General features: G+C 46.8%; 1 protein-coding gene and 1 pseudogene across 2 annotated transcripts in view; one reads left to right on the top strand and one right to left on the bottom strand.

The window, feature by feature from the left end:
* Positions 1 to 15,268, bottom strand: part of LOC147092727 (NACHT, LRR and PYD domains-containing protein 3-like) — a 1,209,123-nt pseudogene that overhangs the window by 690,520 nt on the left and 503,335 nt on the right. The gene's annotated exons all lie outside the window — the stretch shown is intronic.
* LOC147092736 (putative G protein-coupled receptor 139) lies at positions 382 to 6,067 on the top strand. Its single transcript, XM_085976395.1, has 2 exons — positions 382 to 406; positions 5,010 to 6,067. Exons 1-2 carry the CDS (start codon positions 382 to 384, stop codon positions 5,912 to 5,914), a joined length of 930 nt encoding a protein of 309 aa, XP_085832521.1. The 3' UTR covers positions 5,915 to 6,067.

Raw genomic sequence — 15,268 nt, 5'->3', positions numbered from 1 at the left:
TCCTTTCGAGGTCTAGCCCCTCGTCTATCCCATCTTTCTGGGGAGAAATCTTTCTCGTATTGTGGGCGAGTTGGGGGTTTAAGCCTTCTGGAATACCCTCTTGGGCGTCCCGAGCCATGAGTTTGTGTCTGGGCGGTGTGAACTTGAGACTTGGGTCTACACAGTCCTTGTTTCTGAGTACCAAAGGTAACTTCTCCGGTTTTTTTATCCCTAGTTTCTGATGTCATTGTAGGTTTAGTTTGGGGTAGACCTAAGGTCATGATTTAATAGGATAATGCTATTGACATTATCCCATCTTTGTTGGTTATCTCGATAATCGTTTAGAGCACCATCAGAGGCAAGTTTCAAGGCTGTATTTCAGTATTGATTGGCCAGGCAACCATGGACAATATCCCAGTTATCCAGTGTAAGTACTTTAGCTAATCGGCAGGCAGCTGTCGCTGTATTAGTGAGTATTTCCTAGATGGAACCCATTACATGTCCTTCCTGAGTTGCCCTGAGATTATAGGCTTATATTTGAACACAGTTCTTACACTGGATTAATGGGGGAATTAAGTCTGAACATAGTATCATTTGCAGTAGTTGCCTCAGGCATTGGGCATTTCAATCTTGCCAACAGGTTTCCAATTTATCAAGGTTAGTTCGAATGCAGCAGATTTTTTTCCTGGCTGGTGTTTCCCGGTCTACCACACACTGTGTAGATAAAGCTCAGGCTTACTTGACCTAGGGGCGCAATGCGTGGATGCTGGGGTTGGCTTACTGGCCCAGTAATCATTCTGCCTCCAGCATTTAGATACGATTGAGGTAGTGCCTGTTGGCATTGATTATAATGGATTCTAAGCTGCCTATATTTTTCTCGAATATTCTGGTCTTTTATTTCATCATGAGCTTGCCACCTTAACCGGAAACCATGGCCCCTAGGAGCATAGGCTGCCCCGGGTCCTACTATTCGGCAAAGATTGCCACCACCTTGTTGGACACCGTTCATTAGGCCTCCCAATTGTGCGGCTGTGCACCTTATCATTAAGGAATGTACTGGAATTGGAGTATCTGTCTGATTATCCCACTGGATATTCTGTATCCCCTGATTGTGGGGATTAACATGAATCGTGCAATGAGTTCTAACAGCTCCATCGGCATCAAAGCCTTCTATTTCAAAAATTATCACTTGGTTTTGTGGAGGTACATGGATAGGATTATTTCCCCTAATAAAGCAATCGTTTGAATTTCCTAACAAAAAGACTTGGCCAATTCCTACAAGGTTTGCCATTTCGTCAGGATCTAACCTCGGTTAGGGTTTAATATGAACTTTGTAAGACATTTCTAGACCTCAATGTTATATTGAGGGAGTTCTGATATAAGTTCTACAAGGCCAGAACAGGGGCCTATCGTCTCTACAGATTTAAATCTGGGTCTTAATAACACTGTCAAAAAAACACTCCTTCTACCCACTACTTCACAGTATATGGGGAGCAGTCTCACTGCTAATGCAAAAGGTAAATCATGCTTTTGGCACATGGGATTGGGGGCAAGGTATTGACTTGGATAGAGAACTGATTGGCGGACAGAAAGCAAAGAGTTGGAATAAATGGGTCGTTTTCCGAGTGGCAGGCAGTGACTAGTGGGGTACCGCAAGGATCGGTCCTAGGACCCCAGCTGTTCACAATATATATTAATGATCTAGACGAGGGAATTGGATGTAATATCTCCAAATTTGCAGACGACACAAAGCTGGGTGGGAGGGTATGCTGTGAGGAGGATGTCATGAAATTCCAGTACGATTTGGACAGGTTGGGTGATTGGGCAGAAACATGGCAAATGCACTATAATGTGGATAAATGTGAGGTTATCCACTTTGGTGGCAAAAACAGTAAGGCAGATTATTATTTGAATGGCAATAGATTGGGAGAAGGGGAAGTGCAAAGAGGCTTGGGTGTTCTTGGGCACCAGTCGCTGCAGGTACGCATGCAGGTGCAGCAGGCAGTTAAGAAGGCAATGGTATGTTGGCCTTCGTAGCAAGAGGGTTCGAGTACAAGAACAAGGATGTCTTGCTGCAGTTGTACAGGGCCTTGGTGAGACCGCACCTTGAGTATTATGTGCAGTTTTGGTCACCTTACCTGAGGAAGGACGTTCTTGCCATGGAGGGAGTGCAGCGAAGATTCACCAGGCTGATACCTGGGATGGCAGGAATGACGTACGAGGAGAGATTGTGTCAATTGGGCTTATACTCACTGGAGTTTAGAAGATTGAGAGGGGATCTCATCGAAACCTATAAAATTCTTTCAGGTCTGGACAGACTAGATGCAGAAAGGATGTTTCTGATGGCCGGGGAGTCCAGAACCACGGATCATAGTCTAAGGATAAGGGGTAAGCCATTTAGGACTGAAATGAGGAGGAATTTCTTCACCCAGAGAGTGGTGAACCTGTGGAATTCTCTGCCACAGAGGGCGGTGGAGGCCAGTTCATTAAATATATTCAAGAAAGAGTTGGATATATTTCTTGAGGCTAAAGGGATCAAGGGATATGGGGAGAAGGCAGGGACAGGGTACTGAATTTGGATGATCAGCCATGATCTCATTGAATGGCGGAGCAGGCTCGAAGGGCCGAATGGCCTACTCCTGCTCCTATCTTCTATGTTTCTCTGTTTCTATGTTTCTAAGTGTTGGCATGCCACTTGTACAGGAGGAGCAAGCTCATATCAAGTATACGTGTATGTACAATGTGTACCAGAGGAGAACGATCACATATAGTATCAGTGTCATTTACCGGAGGAGCACGGTCACATATAGTGCAAATGCCATTTTTTGAGGAACATGGTCACATCAATTGTCTGTGCTGGGGACCATATCTACGGGAGCAGCACGGATACATCTAGTGTAAGTGTAGGGGCAGCAGCATCACTAGAAAAGTACGGTCACTCCTAGTGTAAATGTAGGGGCAGCACCATTAGCAGATCAGCATGGTTACATCTAGTGTAAGTGTAGGGGCAGCAGCATCACCAGAAAAGTACGGTCACCCCTAGTGTAAATGTAGGGGCAGCACCATTAGCAGATAAGCATGGTTACATTTGGTGTAAGTGTAGGGGCAGCAGCTTCACTAGCCAAGCACGGTCACATCTATTGTAAGAGCAGGGGCGACAATATTAGCAGCCAAGCATGGTCACGTCTAGTGTAAGTGTAGGGGCAGCACCATTACCAGACAAGCGCAGTCACCTCTAGTGTAAGTGTAGGGGCAGCACCATTACCAGACACGAACGGTCACCTCAGTGTAAGTGTAGGGGCAGCACCATTAGCAGACAAGCACGGGTACAGCTAATGTAAGTGCAGGGGCAGCATTACCAGCGGAGCACGGTCACCTCAGTGTAAGTGTAGGGGCAGCACCATTAGCAAACAAGCACGGTCATATCTATTGTAAATGTAGGGACTGCACCATTATCAGACAAGCAAGGTCACATCTATTGTAAGTGTAGGGGCAGCTCCATTAGCAGACAAGCACGGTTACAGCTAGTGTAAGTGTAGGGGCAGCATTGCCAGAGGAGCACGGTCACCTCAGTGTAAGTGTAGGGGTACCAGCAGTACTGGATAAGCACGTTCACCTCAGTTTAAGTGTAGGGGTACCACTAGTACTGGAGAAGCATGGTCGCCACAGTGTAAGTGTAGGGGCACCACTATTACTGGGGAAGCACGTTCACCTCAGTGTAAGTGAAGGGGTACCACTAGTACTGGAGAAGCACGGTCACCTCTGTGTTAGTGTAGGGGTGCCACTAGTACTGGAGAAGCACGGCCACCTCTAGTGTGACTGGAGGGGTACCACGAGCACAGGAGAAACACAGCCACATCTAGTGTAAGTGTAGTGGCACCACCAGAGAGGAGAAGCACGGCTACCTCTAGTGTGAGTGGAGGGGCACCACTAGTACTAGAGCAGTACAGTCAATATTAGTGTTAGTGTCGAGCTAACAATTTTACCATAGGAGCACGTTCACGTGTAGTCATGCTAGGAGTACCAAAGGAACACGGACACATCCAGTGTAAATGGAGGATACAATTAGTACGGGAGGAGCACTGTCACCTCAAATGCTGCCAGACTGGGTGCATCACCTGTATTGCAGGATGAGTTTCATCGCCTATTCTGGAGGAGTTGGTGCACTAAGAATGAATGATGTACAGGGTCATGACGGTTTGTAGAAGGGGAATTACAGTCAACAGGCCTGTAGGAATAGTTTCCGCACCAGTACTGGGAGATTTCACTTCACACTTGTAAGCAAAGTTTTAATTGTGTATTTTTTTTAAACAGTTCAGTAACAATCTCACATATTTCTCTTAATCTGGTGTATCAGACAAGAGAAACAAATACCTGAGTCTATTTGTTAAATGACTGTAACTAATGCTAATTATGAGCTAACCTGCTTGAATCGCTGGAGGATTGATGTGTGGATAAATATAGGTTCCCTTTCATGTGCCAGTCAGAGACATTCATCTGCGACAGAATTCAGCCATTCTCACAGGAAATGGGGAGACTAACTATTCTTCTGACAAAAGAGATTTACTATCCGATTCTCGCAACTGTCGGGATCCCCGGTAAGCCATTGTAACCTGATTGTTGTTAAACGGTGCTAACTGTCTCCCTGTTCATATCAAATGTTTGATAAGGTAACGTGCATTTTCGGTGGCAGCATTACACAGTCGGTAATGATTGGAACCAACTCGTGACACCCGTATCGACACTTTCCATGTTCCCCCAACTGGATAACCTCACTGATGTTACGATGTTCTTTGAAGCTCCAACACAAGGATTTTAGCGGATTTCCAGACCGTTTTGTCCCCCTGCAGCAGCAGCTCATTAAAATGTGTGGATGGGTTTCCCAGGTAATGGCTCCAATGCTAATCTTGTTCTCACACTGCTCCATGCTGATAATCACACTGATTGGAGAAAATACTCTCCACTGGGATCTCCATATATATTTCAATCAGACATAGGAACATTAATTCTCTCCTTTCTCTTTCTTACAGCTAACCTGGTGACAATCGTGATTCTCTCCCGAGGAAACTGCGGCCTTTCCAAGTGTATCTCTGTCTACATGGTGGCCATGGCAACAGCAGATCTACTGGTCATGATTTTCAATGTAATGGTGTATCATATCTTCAGTTATAACTTTCCATTTTCATTCCTGTCCCACACTCCCGTGTGTAAGTTCATTCTATACATCACTGCTGTCGCCATCGATTTGTCTGTTTGGTTCACCGTCTCCTTCACATTTGACCGATTTGTTGTTATCTGCTGCCGGAAGTTTAAAGCTAATTATTGCACCGCGAGAACTGCAGCCGCGGTTATAACAACGTTCTCTATTTTGAATTTTTTCAAGAATATTCCATTTTTGTTTATCTATGAAATTCAGCAAATAATTAACAAAGTGCAGTGGGGCTGCCGACCAAATGTAGCTTTTGTTTCCTCACCTCTAGGTGCAGCAACGGTCTGGTTTCACAGCGCCTGGGTTGTTTGGCTTCCGTTTACTTTAATTGTCTTGTTTAATTATTTAACTGTCCGACGTATTTTAGTGGCCAGCAGAGCCCGCAGGGGTCTCCGGGGTCACAGGACTGAGAATCAGAGCGATCCAGAGATGGAGAGCCGAAGGAAATCCATCATTTTACTCTTCACTATATCGGGCAGTTTTATATTATTGTGGCTGACAGCTGCCGTGACTTTTTTAACTACCAGACTGTCAAACCCCACTTATTACCGAGGTGACCGCACAAACCCAGCTTATATCGCCACGGAAACCGGAGCTTGCCTCAAGCTTTTGAGTTCAATTCAAAACCCGTGTATTTATGCAGCGACCCAGCGGAAATTCAGAGAAGAGCTGACGAATGTGCTGAAATCTCCCTGGACACTGATTCTGGGATTAGTTAGAAAATGAGAATAAAAATAATCAAGTCAAACTGAAGCTTCTTCGTAACTAAAGCTCATTTTCAACTCCGCTGCAAACGTAGAGCGTCCTTCTTTCTGGTAATGTGAAAATGGAAGAGTTCTTGTGTGGTAATTTCTTCCATTTTGTAACATACTTTTGATGTCTGCAATGCTTTAGTTTTTACGCTTCTTTCGCTGAGTAAACATAACATTTTCCAGCAAATTTCGCACATTTCAAGTTCAAGGATCAAAGAAAACAATGATGAGGTTCAGCAGTGGAGTCGGCCATGTGAGCAACAGAGGCATCCACCTGACACTGCAGATATTGGGATCGGGCGCGCCATTTTAAAATCATCAATAAAGTTTGATTCGGTTTTGAAGCTAGCAAGGTTCTTGCGATCGCCTATATTGGTAAATTTCCTGGCAGTTTGGTGTGAATATTGCACGTGCGGTTCTCTCTATCGGACTCCATTCCTGATTGACAAATAGAGCGGGCTCTTGTCATGTGATCAGTGTTCCAATGCAGGAAACAGTCGGAACTCGGCTCATCGATGTGGCCTTCCACCTCTTTTGTCCCAGATACTGATTTTTAATCACGATTGTTAACTGACTGGTGTCTCTCACTCAGCACAAAGATGGAGTCTGCTCCTGGTTTGTGCTGCTGATAAAATTATCACGAGTAATATTATTGCTATTCTGTCTCAATCAGTCTCCAAACAAAATAGTAAAGTAATGTAAAATGAATGATTTTTCATACAATTATTAACAATTAATTTTGATGCAACTTATCTGTAAAAATAAAGCTGCCATAAATTCGGATCAAATAAATAGATATTAATAATTCTTGTCATAACAACAAAAAATGCTGGAAACACTCAGCAGGCCAGGCAGCATCCGTGGAGAGAAAAACAGAGTTAACATTTCAGCTCTGAGGCCTGTTTCTCTCTCCACGGATGCTGCCTGGCCTGCTGAGTGTTTCCAGCATTTTCTGTTGTTATTTCAGATTTCCAGAATCCGCAGTATTTTGCAATTGTATTAATAATTCTTCTGTTTTGCTGAATACTTGCAGACGGTCAGATATAATCTTTGGTGTTTATCGTCTTATTTTGAGGTAACACTTTGTCCCAAATAATAATTGATAAATACCAGCCACTTTAAATCAGTTAGAAATTGTTCACCGGTAATCTCACCCCAATCTACGAGGAACGACAAGGAATGGGAGCAGAGTCTCAGTCGAAGGAGCTGAAGGTTCTGATTGGAGAGCAAGCGATAGGGATACAAATACTCAATCCAGGGGAAGTGATGTTGCAGGTGGATAAGTCCATGATAAAGCCAACAGAAATTTGTTTTGCAGACATAGGCATAGATCATTAGAATAAAGAAGTGATGATGAATCTTTACACAATCCTAGTGAGGCTACCATTAGAACACCAGGTACAGCTTCGGTCCCTCATTGTAGAAAGGGCTTTAAATCCACTGAGAGCGGGCAATTAGATACACCAAGATGTTGCCATGGATCAGATCTATACTGGTGATGAGGGGCAAGAATTGTCATTATTTGCACTGGAACAGCGATAGATAAGAGGAAATGTAATAGAAGTATTTTAAATTATGAAGTGTTATGGCAGAGTGAAGGGGGATGGATCATTTTATCCAGTTGGGGAGCGTGCAATAAAGGGTGATCGACTTAAAATGTTCGCAAAGGGACTGGGCAGAGAGGTTAGCAGGTATGTCTTTATGTAAAGGCTTGCTTCAGCTGGAATATTTTGCCTCATGGAATAGTTAAGGGAAAGTTAGATTAATATTGAAGCAGTGAAACTAAATGTTTGTGGAGAGAGAACAGTGCGGATAGTTTTTGATTGCTGTATAAAAGAACCCAGAACAGAGAGAATGGATCACATGACCTACTCCCTCCCAGTAAATTTCTATGGTTTTATAACGTTACATATGTTGGTATCATTTTCATTTTTTGTTTCTAAGAAACCCTCAGCACCGTTGAGATTCTATTAAACAAAACACTAAAAATAAACTTGCACCAAGGAAGATCCCAGTAGTTCAATAGTCACCCGTCCATTACAGGTTCCCAGTTGTCGATAATCTACTTACATTTTGTAATGAGCTGTCTGTGCGGTGCCAGATCTCCCACCCATCCCCTAATTCCTCACCGCTTGTAGATGTGGAATCTTGTCCGCTGCTTCTATAAAATCCGACTGGGTCATTCCAACTGCATTTCCCATGCCCTACAGGCGAGTGGTGTGTTTCAGGAACTCCAGCAGGTTAGTTAAAGATGAAACATCATCCCTCAAACAATATAATTCCCTTTTACATTGCTCCTCTCCCAGGTGCTCCCCCAATAGATCACTCGTGGCCTTATTTTAAACACGGGGATTATTTCAGCCGCTGTCGGATCCTCAGGAATCTTCTCTAATTGAGGAAACTTGCAGTCGTCTCAGTAAATCTTCACTTTTGTCAGTCGCCAGTTGCTTTATCTCGCCATATCTGGCTCCCTGGATTACCTATCCAGGACAATTTAATGATAAATGTATATGGACTCCGAAGTCACTTTGCACATACAGTGGTTCCAGATTTTCACCGCTTAGATTGTATTCTGATCTTTCCTTTTTAGATCCGAAGTGGATGACCTCACACTTGCTAATATTTAAATCAATTTGCCACAGTTTTGCCCAATCACTTAATCTATTAATATCTGTTCTAAGTGCATGCTTCCAACTACACTGTTTATAATGCCGCCTATCTTTCTGTCATCGTCGAATTTGAATATGTGTCTCTCAATACGATCAACTAAGTCGTTACTAAAAACGGTGAATAGTTCAGGCCCCAAAATAGATCCCTCTGGGACATACTGGTAATTTCTTGCTAATTAACGTTCCTGCCCATTATCATTACACTGTTTCTCCTGTCGCTCAACCTAATTCCTAACCAGGATAATAATTTGCCTTCACTTCCACGAGCTTCAACTTTAGCTAACAATCCCTTTGATGGATTTCATCAAATGCCTTTTGCTCCATTTCTACCAGCTGATCATTTCTGAACTGCGACTCACAAACCGCTTTGCCCCTCAAAAGCTAATAGCTGCCCATTATTTAGAATTTTTTCCGAACTATCCAGTATTTCCAAAGTGGATGGTGTCACACTTGCACACAGTAAACTCGATATAACATGATATTGTCTGCTTGCTTAGTCTATCTCTGTCCCCTTAGCTTGTGACCCCGGGTAGCTCAGTCGGTAAAGCATCAAACTTTTAATCTAAGGGTGCAGGGGTCAAGTCCTTGTTCGGACGTTGCTTATAAATTGTGATTCGCATCTCTGCATTTGAGCTTTGATCATTTAACAATGAGATTATTAACAGCAGTAGGCCATTTAACCCCTCGAGCCTTTCTGCCATTCAATGAGATCTGTCACCAAACTCCATTTGCATCGCTTTGCTCCAGATCCCCAAATAACTTTGATTAACAAAAATCTCTCAATCTCAGGTTCAAAATTTACAACTGCCCCAGCATTAACTGCTGTTTGCGGAAGCGAGTTGCAAATTTCGACCACCCATTGCATGTACAAGTCTTTCCTAAAATCACTCCTGAAAAGCTTGGATCTCATGTTTCGGCTATGTCCCCTCGTCTTGACTCGCCAGTCATCGGAAATAGTTTATTTCTATCCACCCCTCAGTTCCCTTAATATTGTGAATACTTCAATCAAATCATCACTTAAACTTCTAAATTCCAGGGAATACAACCGTAATTTCTGTAATCTCTCCTCGTAATATAACCCTTGGACTCTATGTGTCATTCTAGTAAATCTACACTTCACTCTTTAAGGCTAATACTACGTTCCTAAGGTGTGGTGCCGAGAACTGAACACAGTGATCCAGGTGTGGTCTGACCAGTGCTGTGTATAGCTGTAGCATTGTTTCCCCCTTGTATTTCAGTCCTATAGATATAACTACCAACAAACAATTAGACTTTTTGATTCATTTCTGTACTGTCCATGACAATTTAATGATATGTGAACATGGACCCTTAAATATTTTTTACCATCCACTGGTTCCAGCTTTTCAGCATTTGGAGAGTTTTCTGATCTCTCCTTTACAGATCCTAAGTGGATGACGTCACACTTGCTTTATTTAAATCCATTTGCCACACTTTTGCCCATTCACTTATAATCTATTAATAACTGCTCTAATTTCATGATTACATCTAATCTGCTTATAATGCCGCCTAGCTTTGTGTCATTATCAAACTAGAATATGTGTCTCTCAATCCCATCTTCTAACTCGTTACTAAAAACAATGAAAAGTTGAGGCCCCGAAATAGATCCCTCAGGAATATCACTAATCATATCCTGCCAATTAAAGCAGCTGCCCATTATCCATACACATTCCCCTGTCGCTCAAACCATTTCCTAAACAGGACAATAATTTGCCTTCACTTCCAGGAGTTTAAAATTCAGCTACCGTTCACTTATGAGGGACTTCATCAAATATCTTTTGCTCCATGTCTACTAGCTTATAATGATTTCTGAACCTGGAATCGCAAAGCTCTTTGCTCTTCAACAGTCGATGGCTTCCCATTATATAGAAAGTACTCCGAATTGAATGGTTACACAGTTGCGCACAGTGAAGTCGATTTTGACATAATTTTGCTAGATTATTTTATCTGTGTCTTTCCAGTTGGTTACCTCCCGTTTTCATTTGCACTACTACCGTGCCTCTGAACTTAGTGCGATCTTCAAACTTGAACCTACAGCGCTCAATTGCTCCATCAAAGTCTATATTAATATAGTGAAAAGTTGGAGATCCAAAACAGATATCTGGGGGACCGCATGTCTCACATCTGACGCCACTTTTAAAGAGCGTGTCGCTTGTGGGAAGGAAGATATTTCAGAAGTGAAGCCGGTTTGAGGCAGTCAGTTTGTGTGTGTGAGAGAAATGCGCTGTACAGGCTGGATTACTGGACAAGAACGTGGAACTTGCAGAGGATGCAATGATGCACGGCAACCAGTGCATGTTCTTTCGTGACCTTTCTTCCAAAAGAACCCGGATAATTCAGCCAGTAGAGCTTCAGACTTATAACCTGAGGACTCAGGGTTCAAGTCCCTGTTCAGGCGCTGCTTTTAAATCGCGATTCTCATCTCCACATTTGTGCTCTGATCAATTAATAATGAGAATAGTAACAGCAGTCGGCCATTTAGAACATCGAGTCTTTCTGCCATTCAATGAGTCCTGTGACCGAACTCCGTTTGCATCCTCTTTGCTCCAGATCCCCTAATAGCTTTGGTTAACAATAATCTCTCAATCTCAGGTTTACAATTAACAACTGACCCAGCATTCACTGCAGTTTGCGGAAGTCAGTTGCAAATTTCGACCACCCATTGCATGTCGAAGTCTTTCCTAACTTCACTCTGGAAAGGCTTGGATCTAATGTATAGGCTTACTAGCAGGGAAGCCCCGCGGTGCGAGGGCAATTTGGGCTGCATGATCTTCTTGCCCCTGTCTGTCCCCCCTCTAGGGCCTGGTCGATGTGTGGGCCGGGAGCCTGGGACTGGATTTGGGTTGTTGGCAGTTTCCAGGGCTTTTTTGGGCCTGGTGGATGTGTGGGCCGGAAGCCTGGGACTGGATTTGGGCTGTTGGCAGTTGGAGAATCTAGGCCCGTTTTGCACTGTTCTTTAAGCTAAACATTTCTAGCTTTTAATACCTTCAAAGATGAAAGTTAAAGTACTTATAAAACATTTTTGGTAAATCTTATTTTTTTTAAAAAAAGAAACTGACCTGGATGATGAAAGTTTTGAGCTGCCCGGGCTGCTGAATAATGGCTGACAGATCCCTGATGAAAACGATTAGTCCCGCACACACACACACCAATTGGTCAATCATCAGGTGACTGAACTGTAGGATTGGTGAATCATGACGGCACAGGATTGGTCGACCTTGACGTCAGTCGATGCTAATGAGTGGATAATGAGTGGAATTTTGAAGGTTTTTTGTATAATGTGCGAACAATTTTTGTCTGACCGAAAAGTTAATACGCTTATGACCGTTCTGGAATGGTAAGCTTCCTTTGGATGTAACGCACGTGCAGGTACGCTCTATAACTTTAGAGTGTATAGCCGGACAGACAGACAGACAGAAGGACAGACAGACAGACAGATCGATCCTTTTATATATATAGACTAACTGGAGTGCCCGGCGGTGCCGAGGCTTTTTCGAGGGCATGTTGTTGTTGGAAGAGAGAGAGAGAGCGACTGGGGGGAAGAGAGAGAGCGACTGGGGGGAAGAGAGAGAGTGACTGGGGGGAAGAGCAAGAGCAACTGGGGGGCAGAGAGAGAGCGACTGGGGGAAGAGAGAGAGCGATGGGGAAGAGAGAGAGTAATGGGGGGAAGAGAGACTGCGACGGGGAAGAGAGAGACGGGGGAAGAGAGAGACGGGGAAGAGGGAGACGGGTGAAGAGAGAGATGGGGGAAGAGAGAGATGGGGAGAAGAGAGAGGGAAGGAGAGAGGAAGGAGAGAGAGAGGGAAGGAGAGAGAGAGGGAAGGAGAGAGTGACAGAGAGCAAAGGAGGAAGAGAGGGAATGAGAGAGAGAGAGGGAGGAAGAGAGGGAGAGAGAGTCAAAGACAGAGGGAGGGAGACAGAGAGACAGAGAGGGAAGGAGAGAAAGGGGAAAAGGGTGGGGGAGCAAGGGGTGGGGGAGCAATGGGTGGGGGAGCAAGGGGTATGGGAGCAAGGGGTGGGGGGAGGCAAGGGGTGGGTCGGGTGGGTGGGGGAGAAGGGTGGGGTGGGTAGGGGAAAAATGGTGGGTGGGGTGGGAGAAAGGGGTGGGGGAGAAAGGAGTGGGTGGGGGAGAAAGGGGTGGGTGGGGGGGTTGGGGGACAAAGGGTGGGTTGTGTGGGGGAGAAAGGGGGTGGGTGGGGCGGTGATGGAGAAAGGGGTGGGTGGGGAGGGAATGGGGAGGTGGGGGGGAAGGGGGGTGGGTGGGAGGAAGGGAAGGAAGGGGGGAACGGAAGGAAGGGGGTTGGGGGAAGGAGGGGTGGGGGAAGGGGTGTGGGAAGGGAAGGGGTGGGGAGGGGTTGGGAGGTGGGGGGAGGGGGTGTGGGGGGGGAGGGGGAGAAAAGGAGGGGGGAGAAAGGGAGGGGGGGAGAAAGGGAGGGGGGAGATAGCCGACCCTTTCCCCTCTGCCGGTGATGGTTCCGCGGAACTCCATGCCACCCCATGTACTGACATGGCACAGCCTGAGCCCCGCCCTCCCGAGCCCCGGCCTCCTAAGCCCCAGCCCTGCTGAGCACCGGCCTCCAGAGCCCGGCCCTCCCGAGCACCGGCCTCCCAAGCCCCGCGATCCCGCTCTCCTGAGCCCCGCCCTCCTGCTCTCCCGAGCCCCGCCCTCCCGCTCTCCCAAGCCCGGTGCTCACGTTCTCTCGAGCCGCGCGCTCACGCTCTCTCGAGCCCCGCCCCCCCGAGATTCGCGATCGCGCTCTCCCGAGCCCCGCGCTCACTCTCTCCCGAGCCCCGTGCATGCACTCTCCCGAGCCCCGCCCTCCCGAGCTCCGCCCTCCCGAGCCCCGCACCCTGCCCTTGCCGGCTTCAAGACCTGAGAGAGAGACGTCGCAGCGAAACCTACCGCATGAGGCCCGGCCAGACTCAAGTCACGCTTCGGGCGGAAGTTGACGTGCGCGCTGACTCCCGCCCCGCCCGCCTTTACTAAGATGGCGGCGGTGGTGAAGCTCGGCTCTGGCTCACCCCCTCCAGCCTTCACAAAGATGGCGGCGATCGTGGGCCTTTTGTTGATCGCGACGGGAGGTGCCTAGCTCGTGCGTGGCTGGGCAACAGAGGCCCAGGCTTCGCGGCCTGGAAAGACGGTGAAAGGTATGAAAATTATAGAGGTTAGAGGAAAGATTTGCAAATTAATTAACTTTTTAAAAACAATTAGTCTGTTAAAAGCAATTTTTTTTTTGCTGGAAATGTAGATTTGAAAAGAAGCACGCAGAAAGTGGGAAAAAAAATGAACAGTTTGGAATCAAGATGGCGGCCACTCACCTCGGTTCAGAACGATAAGGCCCGCCCACACATGCACCGATTGGTCAACCATCATGTCACCGCAGCGTAGGATTGGTCAATCGTTCTGTCACTCGACTATAGGAGGGCGCGCCCACACGTGCGATGAACCAGCCCCCGTGATGCAGCGATTGTTCGACCGTCGGGTCGCTCGACCGTACAATTGGTCGACCTCGACGTCACTCGATGCTAATGAGTGGATAATGAGCGGAATTTTGAAAGCTTTTTTGGATACCGCGGGCGCAATTTTTGTCTCACCGAAACGTAAATACGCTTATGACCGTTCTGGAATCGTAAGCTTTCTGTTGATGCAACGGATGTGTAAGTACGCTCTATAACTTTAGAGTGTATAGCCAGACAGACAGACAGACGGAAGGACAGACAGACAGATCGACCACTTTATTATATGTATAGACTAGCTGGAGTGCCCAGCGGTGCCGAGGCTTTTTGAGGGCATGTTGTTGTTGGAAGAGAGAGAGCGACTGGGGGGGAAGAGATAGAGCAACTGGGGTTGAGAGAGAGAGCGACTCGGGGGGAAGAGAGTGAGTGACTGGGGGGGGAAGAGAGTGAGTGACTGGGGGGGAAGAGAGAGAGTGGCTGGGGGGAAGAGAGAGAGCGACTGGGGGGGCAGAGAGAGAGCGACTGGGGGGAAGAGAGAGAGAGAGCGGACTGGGGGGAAGAGAGAGAGCGACTGGGGGGGAAGAGAGAGAGCGACTGGGGGGGAAGAGAGAGAGCGACTGGGGGGAAGAGAGAGAGCGACTGAGGGGAAGAGAGAGAGCGACTGGGGGGAAGAGAGAGAGCAACTGGGGGGAAGAGAGAGAGCGACGGGGGGAAGAGAGAGAGCGACTGGTGGTGAAGAGAGAGAGAGCGACTGGGGGGGGAAGAGAGAGATAGAGCGACTGGGGGGGCAAGAGAGAGCGAGAGCCCACTGGGGGGAAGAGAGAGAGAGAGCGACTGGGGGGGAAGAGAGAGAGACAGCGACTGGGGGGAAGAGAGAGAGAGAGCGACAGGGGGGAAGAGAGAGAGTTCGACGGGGGGAAGAGAGAGAGCGACGGGGGAAAGAGAGAGAGAGAGAGCGACTGGGGGAAGAGAGAGAGAGAGTGACTGGGGTAGAAGAGAGAGAGCGACTGGGGGGGAAGAGAGAGAGCGACTGTGGGGGAAGAGAGAGAGCGACTGGGGGGGAAGAGAGAACAACTGGGGGGGAAGAGAGAGAGCGACTGGGGGGGAAGCGAGTGATCAACTGGTGGGGAGAAGAGAGAGAGCGACTGCGGGGGAAGAGAGAGAGTGACGGGGGAAGAGAGAGA

This window comes from Somniosus microcephalus, unplaced genomic scaffold (assembly GCF_052327205.1).
Source record: "Somniosus microcephalus isolate GS21.2 unplaced genomic scaffold, FLI_Smic_1.0 unresolved_chr2, whole genome shotgun sequence".
NCBI lineage: Eukaryota > Metazoa > Chordata > Chondrichthyes > Squaliformes > Somniosidae > Somniosus > Somniosus microcephalus.
The sequence above is the reverse complement of the archived record's forward strand: the minus strand, read 5'-3'. Positions and strand labels throughout refer to the sequence as shown.